The sequence below is a fragment of the Pelobates fuscus genome, chromosome 2 (genome assembly GCF_036172605.1).
Source record: "Pelobates fuscus isolate aPelFus1 chromosome 2, aPelFus1.pri, whole genome shotgun sequence".
NCBI classification, from domain to species: Eukaryota; Metazoa; Chordata; class Amphibia; order Anura; family Pelobatidae; genus Pelobates; species Pelobates fuscus.
Genome location: NC_086318.1, coordinates 232,894,473 through 232,906,556, shown reverse-complemented (window position 1 = coordinate 232,906,556; position 12,084 = coordinate 232,894,473). Strand labels below are relative to the sequence as shown.

General features: G+C 41.7%; 1 protein-coding gene across 3 annotated transcripts in view; it reads left to right on the top strand.

Moving 5' to 3' along the window:
- The window catches only part of AHI1 (Abelson helper integration site 1), a 355,403-nt gene that overhangs the window by 34,005 nt on the left and 309,314 nt on the right, over positions 1-12,084 (top strand). For all 3 annotated transcript variants that reach the window (XM_063443258.1, XM_063443259.1, XM_063443260.1), the window contains exons 8-9: positions 2,175-2,270; positions 6,827-7,009. In XM_063443258.1, the coding sequence (XP_063299328.1) occupies positions 2,175-2,270; positions 6,827-7,009 (279 nt within the window). The remainder of the gene's footprint in view (positions 1-2,174; positions 2,271-6,826; positions 7,010-12,084) is intronic.

The window sequence follows — 12,084 nt, the reverse complement described above, 5'->3', positions numbered from 1 at the left end:
TGACTACCAGCGGAGATACCGTGATTTTATTAAAGGACACTGAGGCTCTTATTAGGCTTATCTCTTTCTTTTATTCCTCAGCAGCAAAGTGACATCACAGTTCAAGAGGATCAGTTCCGGAGGATCCTTGTGTTTCTTTCTCATGGAAGAGTTCAAGATCAAGTTCAGTGGTCAACTGTTTGTATGTTTTGTTTAGAAAGAGTTGATAGTTAATCGCTACAGGAACAAATTTTAGCTTGGGCAACATCAGGAAAGAGTAAGAGGAGGAGGTTACATGAAAGGATATCAGAGAAGGACTGCTCCTATTGGATAGGAGATAATGATGTAATGTTAACCCTGTGAGGGTAGTTATACATGTTTCTTTTTTCTACAAATAAACACCTTAGCCTTTCTTTGCTGCTGAGGAATAAAAGAAAGAGATAAGCCTAATACTCGCCTCTGTGTCCTTTATAAAATCATGACTTTACGTCATGTAATTAGTAAAATCTGGTAATTATACTGCTACTCAGACACGGGCTATTCAGGGAAAATAAGACTTGTGGGGTTCCGATAATATTTCTTATGTTTTCGGGATGATTTGTAATCTTGTCATATTGTATGTTATTTCCTGTAACTGTGAGATAAGTAAGTTTTCCAGTTTAGAGCACAATTATCTCTGGTGGTTGCCAGCAGGTTCTGCTTCTTCAGGAATCAGAGCGGTGTCAGATAACTTAGATGAGCGAGTCTCTGAGGAGGAGGCATAGTGTTTGCTGGGAGGCCCAATTTCTCCAGAAAGGATGGCACTTCGAAAAGCTGGGTAAGCACCTGGAATTTATTATTTTTCCTGACCTTTGGTCAGAAGATGTTCCTCCACACATACCGCAGGTTATGCTGGGTGTGAAGGTGGATTAGCGGGCGCAGCTCTCGTCATTTACATAGGGTGCTAGCTGCTAGGTCTTGGTATAGCTGGACTGGCATGCCACCCACTTGTAGCTGGGTGTCTCTGGCCTCAGCCACAAGCCGCTTTTTGACATGGAAATAGTGCATCCTCCCTATCACATCACAGGGTGGTATTGTGTTGGTGGTCGCAGGGCCAGTGTGTTCAGTCCATCAAGAGTTTAGAAGCTGGGAGTCTGGTAACAAGCTCTGGAAGGCGGTTATGAGGGTGTCCTGCAGCAGTTCTACTGAGATTCAGGTAGGCCGCAGGTTTTTGTTATTCTGGCTGGACCGTTTGCTTAGGTCCTCTTGTGCCTCTTTCAATCCTCTGACCTGGTCCCTGAGTTCCTTGATGGCGGCGTCGTTGGCATTGACTGTCGTGACCGTTTCCACCTTGTTTTCAATGTAATGGGCTCGAATTTCGTTGAGTGGTTGGAGGTGCTTGTGGAATTCATCTGCCACATGTGATTTAAATTCATGAAGGAAGCCCCTTATGTCTCTAGGAGTAAGTGTAGCGTTGGGATCCCCATTGTGTGTGGAGCAGCTTCCCTCCAAGTCAGTCCGATAGTGTTGCGCCTTGTGTTGGCGTTTGGGCCTTGTCTGTGACTGCAAAATATCGGCTCCATTGCAGTGTTAGATTTGCAGCCTCCTTCCATCATGGAAAGGGTTGGTGAGTACCACGGTGATCGGTGGGAGGTGTAGGTGGTAAAATAACTGAGGTATCTGGTGTTTGACTAATGCTAGCTGTTTATTTGGTGGGACTGTAGCTAACTTTGTGCCCATTTTAAAGGATTTACTTAAAGGGACAATATAGCATTAGGAATACAAATAAGTATATGGCAGTGCAACATGCTTTGTTTTGTAAACAAAGCGTGTAACCATTGTATTCTTTGTTACAGGTTTTTTTAAATCAAATTTCCAGTATGGCAGCAGGGTAAATTGTTGCCCTGGTGCAACTAACATGTCAAGTAAATACCACAGAGTGGTCCATGTCACTCCTATATTTTTTAAAAATGTATTTATTATGTATGTGTTTTGAATACACATGTTCTAAATTCTACCATTCTTATCAAATATTGGGCATATTTCTGTTATCGTTTAAGTGCAAGTTCTCTTAACAGTTTATAATATTCTTTATGAGAATTTTAAGTGAAAGCTTTGAGAAGGTAATTTTAATAACTCCTTGCTTACATTGTTTATTTTATCTATTTTTACTTTCTGGTAAAGTTAAGTTGAGCTCATTAAGGTTTTTCTTTTAGATTCTTGATACATATAATGAGAACGGTGCAGGCACCAGCACAGAATTGGAAACTCAAGAAAAAGGGGCTCAGAAAATCGCCTGGGCATTTTTAAAGGTAATTGTATTTATTTATTATATATATAGTAGTGGAAAATGTTAGTTTAGACTTACTGGTCAAATGCAAACCTATCATTGTCATGTATATGGAAAACATACCTTTCTATTCATGTGATACAGTTGATATTTTATTTAAGTAGAGTGCTTGAAACTTTGAACTCTTTCTCACTCAATCTAGCATACAATTTAATAATTGTTGTCTTGATTTAGTGGATCTGACTGTCACTCTTTTTTTTTTTTTATACAGGTGATACTCGAAAAATTAGAATATCGTGCAAAAGTTCATTTATTTCAGTAATGCAACATAAAAGGAGAAACTAATATATGAGCTATATGCATTACATGCAAAGCAAAATAGTTCAAGCTGTGATTTGTCATAATTGCGATGATTATGGCTTACAGCTCATGAAAACCCCAAATCCACAATCTCCGTAAATTAGAATATTACATGCAATCCATAAAACAAGGAGTGTACATAGAACAATATCGGACCTCTGAAAAGTATAAGCATGCATATGGACTCAGTACTTGGTCTGGACCCCTTTTGCAGCAATTACTGCCTCAATGCGGCGTGGCATGGAAGCTATCAGCCTGTGGCACTGCTGAGGTGTTATGGAAAACCAGGATGCTTCAATAGCGGCCTTCAGCTCTTCTGCATTGTTTGGTCTCGTGTCTCTCATCTTTCTCTTGGCAGTGCCCCATAGATTCTCTATGGGGCTCAGGTCAGACGAGTTTGCTGGCCAATCAAGCACAGTAATCCCACGGTCATTGAACCAGGCTTTGGTGCTTTTGGCAGTGTGGGCTGGTGCCACGTCCTGCTGGAAAATGAAGTCGGCATCCCCATAAAGCTTGTGTGCGGAAGGAAGCATGCAGTGCTCCAAAATCTCCTGGTAGACGGCTGCGTTGACCCTGGACTTAATGAAGCACAGTGGACCAACACCAGCAGATGACATGGCCCCCAAATCAACACAGACTGTGGAAACTTCACACTGGACTTCAAGCATCTTGCAGTGTGTGCCTCTCCATTCTTCCTCCAGACTCTGGGTCCTTGGTTTCCAAATGAAATGCAAAAGTTGCTCTCATCAGAAAAGAGGACTTTGGACCACTGAGCAACAGACCAGGTCTGTTTTTCTTTAGCCCAGATAAGACGCTTCTGACGTTGTTTATTGTTCAGGAGCGGCTTGACAAGAGGAATGCGACATCTGAAGCCCATGTCCAGGATCAGTCTGTGTGTGGTGGCTTTTGATGGACTGACTTCAGCCTCAGTCCACTCCTTGTAAAAGTCCCCAACACTTTTGAATGGCCTTTTCCTGACAATCCAGACTGCGGTCATCCCTGCTGCTTGTTCACCTTTTTCTTCCACACTTTTCCCTTCCAAATAACTTTGTATTAATTTGCTTTGATACAGCAGTTTGGGAACATCCAACTTCGCAATTTCCTTTTGAGGCTTTCCATCCTTATGGAGGGTGTCAATTATGGTTTTCTGCACAACTGTGAGGTCAGCAGTCTTCCCCATGATTGTGATTCCTACTGAACCAGACTGAGAGACCATTTAACCCCTTAAGGACACATGACGTGTGTGACATGTCATGATTCCCTTTTATTCCAGAAGTTTGGTCCTTAAGGGGTTAAAGGCTCAGAAACCCTTTGCAGGTGTTATGGCTTACTTAGAATAGAGTTGGACTCTGTGAGCCTAGAATATTGCACCTTTTCACAATATTCTAATTTAATGAGATTGTGGATTTGGGGTTTTCATGAGCTGTAAGCCATAATCATCGCACTTATGACAAATCACAGCTTGAACTATCTTGCTTTGCATGTAATGCGTCTATCTCATACACCCTGTTTCAAATTATTATGCAAATTATATTTTTCTCATTTACCTAAATAATTGATGTAAATAACAGTCAGCATAATTCTCATGTAATCAACTATTAAGAGTACAATTCAAATTTTATTGAACAAACCTCCTAATGATAACAGTATTTTTTTTAAACATAAAAAACTTACAATGCACTGTTCCAAATTATTACGCACAGTAAGTTTCAAAACACTTTATAGGTTGTAAAGAAATTAAAATAGTCATTTGTTGTATTTGCAGCATATTTACTGAAATCAAAAGCTATTTCAATCAAACTTATAACAACATTTTAACAGGTCACGTTACATTTTAACACAGGACCCCTTATTTGATAGAAGCTTCACAAGTCTTGCATCCATTGAATTTGTGAGTTTTTGGACAGTTTCTGCTTGAATTTGTTTGCAATATGTCAGAATAGCCTCCCAGAGCTGCTGTTTGGATGTAAACGGCCTCCCACCCTCCTAGATCTTTTGCTTGAGGATGCTCCAAAGGTTCTCAGTAGGATTGAAGTCAGGGGAGGATGGAGGCCTCCTTTTATCCCCATAGCAGCCATTGATGCAGATGTATTCTTTGCAGCATGAGATGGTGCATTGTCATGCATGAAGATGATTTTATTACTGAAAGCATAGTTCTTCCTTCTGTACCAGGGAAGAAAGTGGTCAATCAGAAACTCCAAATACTATGCAGAGGTCATCGTTACACCTTCGGGGACCCTAAAAGGGCCGGCCAGCTCTCTTCCCATGATTCCGGCCCAAAACATGACTCCACCACCGCCTTGCTGACGTCGCAGCCTTGTTGGAACAGGGTGGCCATCCACCAACCATCCACTACTCCATCCATCTGGACCATCCAGGGTTGCACGGCACTCATCAGTGAACAGGACTGTTTGAAAATTAGTCTTCATGTATTTTTCTGCCCAATGCAGCCGTTTGTGCTTGTGAGCATTGGTTAGTGGTGGCAACTTACTGTGCGTAATAATTTGGAACAGTGCATTGTAAGTTTTTTTATGTTTTAAAAAAAATAGAAAATACTGTTATCATTAGGAGGTTTGTTCAATACAATTTGAATTGTACTCTTAATCGTTGATTACATGACAATTATGCTGACTGTTATTTACATCAATTATTTAGGTAAATGAGAAAATTATCATTTGCATAATAATTTGGAACAGGGTGTAGAAGGTTTATGCACAGTAGCAAGACTCTGGAGGACTCTACACCTTGATGTCCGTGGGACTCCAGAGGCACCAGCAGCTTGTTGCTGCTGTGTAATGGTAGTTTAGCAGCTGCTCTCTTGATCCAATGCATGGATCTTGCAGAAATCTTTCTCAACGTGCCTTTATCTCCTCCACAAACCCGTCTGTGCTCTGAATCAGAACCACAAATCTCTTAATAGTGTGATGATCACGCTTAAGTTTTCGTGAAATATCTAATGTTTTCATACCTCGTCCAAGGCATTGAACAATTTCACTCTTTTCGGCAGCAGAGAGATCCTTTTTCTTCTCCATATTGCATGAAAATGGTGCTCTGCTTAATAATGTGGAACACCCTCCTTTAGTAGGTTTTCCTTAAATTGGGCTCACCTGGCAATCTAATTATCACAGGTGTCCGAGATTGTTTTCAGTGATCAAAAGAGCCCTGAGACACAATGCCATCCATGAGTTAAACTTCAAAACAAAATATTTAATCTTTGTGACACTTAAATAAAATTTGCATAATAATTTGGACCAGGGTGTATATTAGTTTTCCCTTTTACGTTGCATTACTGAAATAAATGAACTTTTGCACAATATTCTAATTTTTCGAGGATCACCTGTATATTCCACAATCCAAATTCCATAGGTTTTTAAAGGGACACTATAGTCATCAAAACAACTTTAGCTTAATGAAGCAGTTTTAGTGTATAGATCATGCCCCTGCCGTCTCACTTATCAATTCTCTGCCATTTAGGAGTTAAATGCAGCCATGACCACATCTCCCGGCATGTGACTTACATAGCCTTCCTAAAAACTTACTTTAAAACGTCATCTAATGTTTACACTGCATTTAATGCAAATTTATTTTTAATTTCAAATTTCGTATCTCCTATTCTGTCAATAGCTTGCTAGACACTGCAGGAGTCTACTGTATGTAATTAAAGTTTAATTTACGGATAAGGAGAAAAGTACATTTAAAATAAGCTACATCTGATTGAAACCATTTTGCTTTCATGCAGGCTGTGCCAGTCACAGCCAGGGGAGATGTGTATAGAGCAGCATAAACAGAAACAAAAGTGATTTAATTTATAAAAAGCAATGAAACATCAGAGGCATGATCTATACATAAAAACTGGTTCATTAAGCTAACGTTGTTTTATAGTGTCCCTTTAACTATGTAGATGTTAAACCATGTTCCCCAATCTCACACATACACAGCACTCCTTAGCTGGATTTCAAGTAATTGCTTCCACTCTTCCTCCTCTGCTACTTTCTAATGAGCACTAGATACGGAGGGAAGAGCTGTTCTGTTTAAGTAGAACAAAACAGTTAACCCTTAAAAGGTTAAAACGGTAGCCAAAAAAAAAAAAAATACATGGGTGCAAATGCAATCAGATATATAAATATTATGGTTTTTTTTTTGTTTTTTTTCTCTGAATATCCCTGCCATGAATGTTTGTCTTTTTTATTTTATTTACTTTTTACTGTTTTTTTCCAGCTTGTAGGTACCAACAGAGTATTCAATGTAGACTCAAGATTGCGATTGCAACTCTATTATCCTCCTTCCAGATCTCGTCTAATTTCCAGCACAAGTGTGTTTGACTGGTGGTTAAAATATCCCAGAAACCCTTACCCATCCACTCTCTATGTGACCATAAAAGGGTTACAGCTGCCAGATAATGTAAGATTTATTCTCAAGTATTTTACTGACTCTATAAACTATTATCAGGGGAAGATATTTACCACCTGGAGGGTCCAAGACACTCTGAGCAAGGGTTTTTCAGGGCTGAATTTTCACACTATTAGCTATTGATAATTTTGAACTATATACACTGAACAAAATTAAAAACGCAACACTTTTGTTTTTGCCCCCGTTTTTCATGAGCTGAACTCAAAGATCTAAGACTTTTTCCATGTACACAAAAGGCTTATTTCTCTCATATATTGACAAATCTGTTTAACTCTGTGCTAGTGAGCACTTCTCTTTTGTCGAGATAATCCATCCACCTCACAGGTGTGGCATATCATGATGCTGATTAGACAGCATGATTATTGCACAGGTGTGCCTTAGGCTGGCCACAATAAAAGGCCACTCTAAAATGTGCAGTTTTATCACTCAGCACAATGCCACAGATGTCACAAATTTTGAGGGAGCGTGCAATTAACATGTTACCACTGAAGAAGTGATAACTGTATCTCTAACAAAACAAACTAGTACAAAAATGTCCCAATGAGTAGCCAAATCTCTACAACATGGGGGGTGTTTAAATATTTATATTTAGTGGGTTCATAGAGCTGGTGCCATGTACTAGGTACCAAATTATAGCAAAACTTGGAACTACTGCACTACAACTTTACAAAAAGTGATAAGCTGGTGCCAAGTCACAATGTTAATATAAATATGAAAAAATACTGGCACTCCAGGCTTTCCAAGATTTGACCAGGTCGGTCAACGTTTCAGCTCCCGATCGGAGCTTTCATCAGGACACACAAAAATATATATTACAAAATAACAGGCTTTGTCCATATCTGAGAAAGCAGTAATTTATTCGATAAATCACTCCACTTCAGAAGATAGAACTTCCTGAAGATTTTTTTTCATTTTTTTTTTTTTTTTTTTACAAATTGACAAGTCGAATAGACAACAAATGCAAGACAGTGAAGTAACCACAAAATAGGGCATTTAAAACATTACCAAAAGGTTTCAATACCATGAACCAAAAAGGAAGGAGCTTTTTGGACTGTGAACATGTAGGAGAAAATTATTTTATTAGATATGCAGAGATTTATTTTTTCTTATTAAAGTAGTCCTAGTTAACAAAAGCAGTTACTTGTGGCAATTGCACATCAATGCAGTATAGCCTTATGCATATCCCACACATTCTTAAACTCCTTCACTGTGTTAACATCTACCACTTCAGCTGGAAGGCTATTCTTTCCATCCACTACCCTCTCAGTAAAGTAATACTTAACCATATTATTTTTATTGTCCCTCTAATTTAAGACTGTCCTCTGGCTGTGGTAGTTTTTCTTCTTTTTTTTTTTTTTTTTAATTCTTTATTTTTGTAGTGCATATGAGAGTAACATACAGGCACATGGTACCCCAAAGGCAATCCACATGCTTATTTCAGAACAGAAAGTACATAGCATAAAGAGCATTAAGGAATGGTAGTACGGTGCACTATTTTTGTATATATAGATATATGGTCACGTTTAACTCACGCTGTTTATGCATTATGTAGATTAAGATTCTAGTAACATCAAGATAGTATACAGGAAGACAGCTTTACAATAGCAGTGTACGATTATTTTGCAGGAAATATGTTAGTTTAAGTAAGTGAAGGGCTTGCCACGTGTGTAGTCACAATGGATCTCATTAGCCCTCACATGCATAACATACAGTGGTACTAACATTTTTGATAAACGTAAGGTCTATTTTCTTAGCTCATGGCATTATCTTGCTTAAGAATTGTATTATGTATAAGAACTGAACAAGGACTGAACAAGACGTGCCCTCAGTGGTAGTGGCATCACATGAATAAACTACTCAGTAGCTCGAGCATAGTATGCACAAATGCTGTAGTTTCAAGCATGGTAAGCATTAGTGGTATTTACTAATTTATGAGGGAAACAAGCCTAGCATTCATTTTTATGTGAGTGTATGCCATAGTCCTCAGTTATCTCAGGTGGTCACAGAGTAATGCTTGTTATTCGCTTTACCCACTGCCTGCTTGCGTGTGTACAGTGTCCTGCTGCCCTGTTGCCTGCCGCATGTTGAACCGGCTCACAGTGAATCGGCCGGTGGGAGCTGTCGATGGATGAGTTCCACCTAATGCCGTCCTCTGTGGGGTCCCCACCGATGTCGTGCTGGTCTTTCAGGAGGGTTCCCGTCTTTTGCTCCGAGTGTTTAAGCAGGGTTGCGAGCAGGCTGGGAAAGGCTTCAGCTCCGACGCCATTTTCCCGCACTTTCCGCTTAGTGATGTTTCGTCTATGGCGTGTGCTGGGTGAAGCCTGGTCAGGTAAGGCGGCTTTCAGTTTGCAGGGTTGTTCCTGTTCCAATCTGTCAGCCAGTTTCAGGGTCAGGGGGTGATTGTCTGAGTGGCTGATGTGAGCTAAGTAAGCGAGCGTCGTTTGATGACGGTCCCCTGTGGTAGTAGCCGGCTTGGCGCCATCTTCTGAGGCCTCCGCCATCTTGAAAGCTATGCCTCAATGTCAGCAGCGTCCGGAGCTCAAAAATACGGACCGGGATCACCCCCCCGGTCCAGATGAAGGGGGGACGGGGACGGGGCTTTTTCGTCTCGGGTCTGGCCCTTGGTTGAGTACCGGTGGGCGGGATACCGGAGCAGCGGCCGTCTGCTCCACTCACCGCCGGATTAGGCCCCGTTTGTGCCAGTGAGGATTCTTCCTCCAGGGGACTGAAGCCCTTCTGGCCAGCCTCACCCTGGGTCTGGTACTCTCCACCCGATGAGGGACACCGTTGCCGGTCGGTTTTTATGTCTAGTATCCCAGTCGCATGCTCGTTTTTTGTTGAGTTTTCAGGAGCTGGTCTTACATGCGACCGTCCTGCTCGCCCCCAGTTTTTCTTCTTTTAAATATGGTCTCCTCCTTTACTGTGTTGATTCCCTTTATGTATTTAAATGTTTCTATCATATCCCCCCTGTCTCGTCTTTCCTCAAAGCTATACATGTTAAGATCCTTTAACCTTTCCTTGTAAGTTTTATCCTGCAATCCATGAACCAGTTTAGTAGCAATTCTCTGAACTCTCTCTAAAGTATCAATATCCTTCTGAAGATACGGTCTCCAGTACTGCGTACAATACTCCAAATGGGGTCTCACCAGTGTTCTGTACAATGGCATGAGCACTTCCCTCTTTCTACTGCTAATACCTCTCCCTATACAACCAAGCATTCCTGCTGCTCTATGACATTGTCTGCCTACCTATCTGAAATAATCACCCCTAAATCACTTTCTTCAAATGTTGAGGTTAGGACTCAATCAAATATTCTGTACTCTGCCCTTGGGTTTTTACGTCCAAGATGCATTATCTTTTACTTATCCACATTAAATGTCAGCTGCCACAACTCTGACCATTTTTCTAGTTTACCTAAATCATTTTCCATTTGGCTTATCCCCCCTGGAACATCAACCCTGTTACATATCTTAGTATCATCAGCAAAAAGACATACCTTACCATCAAGACCTTCTGCAATATCACTAATAAAAATATAAAATAGAAATGGTCCAAGTACAGATCCCTGAGGTACCCCACTGCTAACAAGACCATGTTTCGAATATACTCCATTGACTACAACCCTCTGTTGCCTGTCACTCAGCCACTGCCTTAGCCATTCAACAATATTGGAACACAAATTTAATTGCGGTTTATAAGCCTATGTGCAACAGTGTTAAAAGCCTTAGTGAAATCTAGGTAAGCAATATCGACTGCACCACCCTGATCTATTATTTTAGATTAGTTTGGCGTGACCTCCCTGAAGTAAACCTCTCTGATCTTGAAATCCATGTGATTTTTAGATGTTCAACAATCCGATCCTTTAACGTGGTTTCCATTACTTTCCCCACTACTGAAGTAAGGCTTACTGGCCTTTAGTTGCCCGACTCCTGCCCACTACCTTTCTTGTGAATAGGCACAACATTTGCTAATTTCCAATCTTCTGGGACTACTCCTGTTAACAATGATTGGTTGAATAAATCTGTTAATAGTTTTGCTAGCACACCACTAAGCTCTTTTAACAACTTTGGGTGTATTCCATCACGCCTCATTGACTAATTTGTCTTTTACTTTTGATGGTTGAAATAGAACCTATTCCTCTGTAAACTCACATGTAAGAAATTACTAATTTTTCCTTTTCCCTAACTGAGGTCCCTTTCCTTCATTTTCTTTTTGTAAAAAATTTCCCATACCATTTTTGCTGCAAGCCTCTTCATTTAAACGCTACATCTTTAAGGTACACATTGAAATTCCGAAGAACCTCCACCATATTTCTTTCACCTTTGCCACTAGATTACTTACTTATAATGTTCTCATTGTTATCTATAGTGTACTTAGGGGCGGACTGACCGGTCGGGCACTTCGGACATGGTCCGAGGGCCCGGCCGGGAGGGGGGCCCGCCATCAGGGGGCCCGCCCGCCTCCTTTAAATGCTGCAGCCGCCTGAGCGCTCTCTTAAGAGCCTCAGGCGGCTGCAGCTTCTCACCTCCCCTCCTCTGTAGCGTGGCCGAGCTGCTGTGCGGTCCGCGCGCCCGGCCGGAGTGATAGGAAGGTGCTCAGTGTGCACCTTCCTGTCAGTCCGGCCGGGAACAGTAAACAGAAACTCCTGTTCCGCGCGGAACAGGAGTTTCTGTTTCCTGTACCCGACCGGACTGACAGGAAGGTGCACACTCAGTGTGCACCTTCCTATCACTCTGGCCGGGCACCGGACCGCACAGCAGCTTCAGCCACGCTACAGAGGAGGGGGTGGGGGTGGGGGGGAAATGAACAGAGGGGGTGGGGGTGGGGGGGAAATGAACAGAGGGGGTGGGGGTGGGGGAAATGAACAGAGGGGGTGGGGGGGGGGGAAATGAACAGAGGGGGTGGGGGGGGGGGAAATGAACAGAGGGGGTGGGGGGGGGGGAAATGAACAGAGGGGGTGGGGGGGGGGAAATGAACAGAGGGGGTTGGGGGGGGAAATGAACAGAGGGGGTGGGGGGGGGAAATGAACAGAGGGGGTGGGGGGGGGAAATGAACAGAGGGGGTGG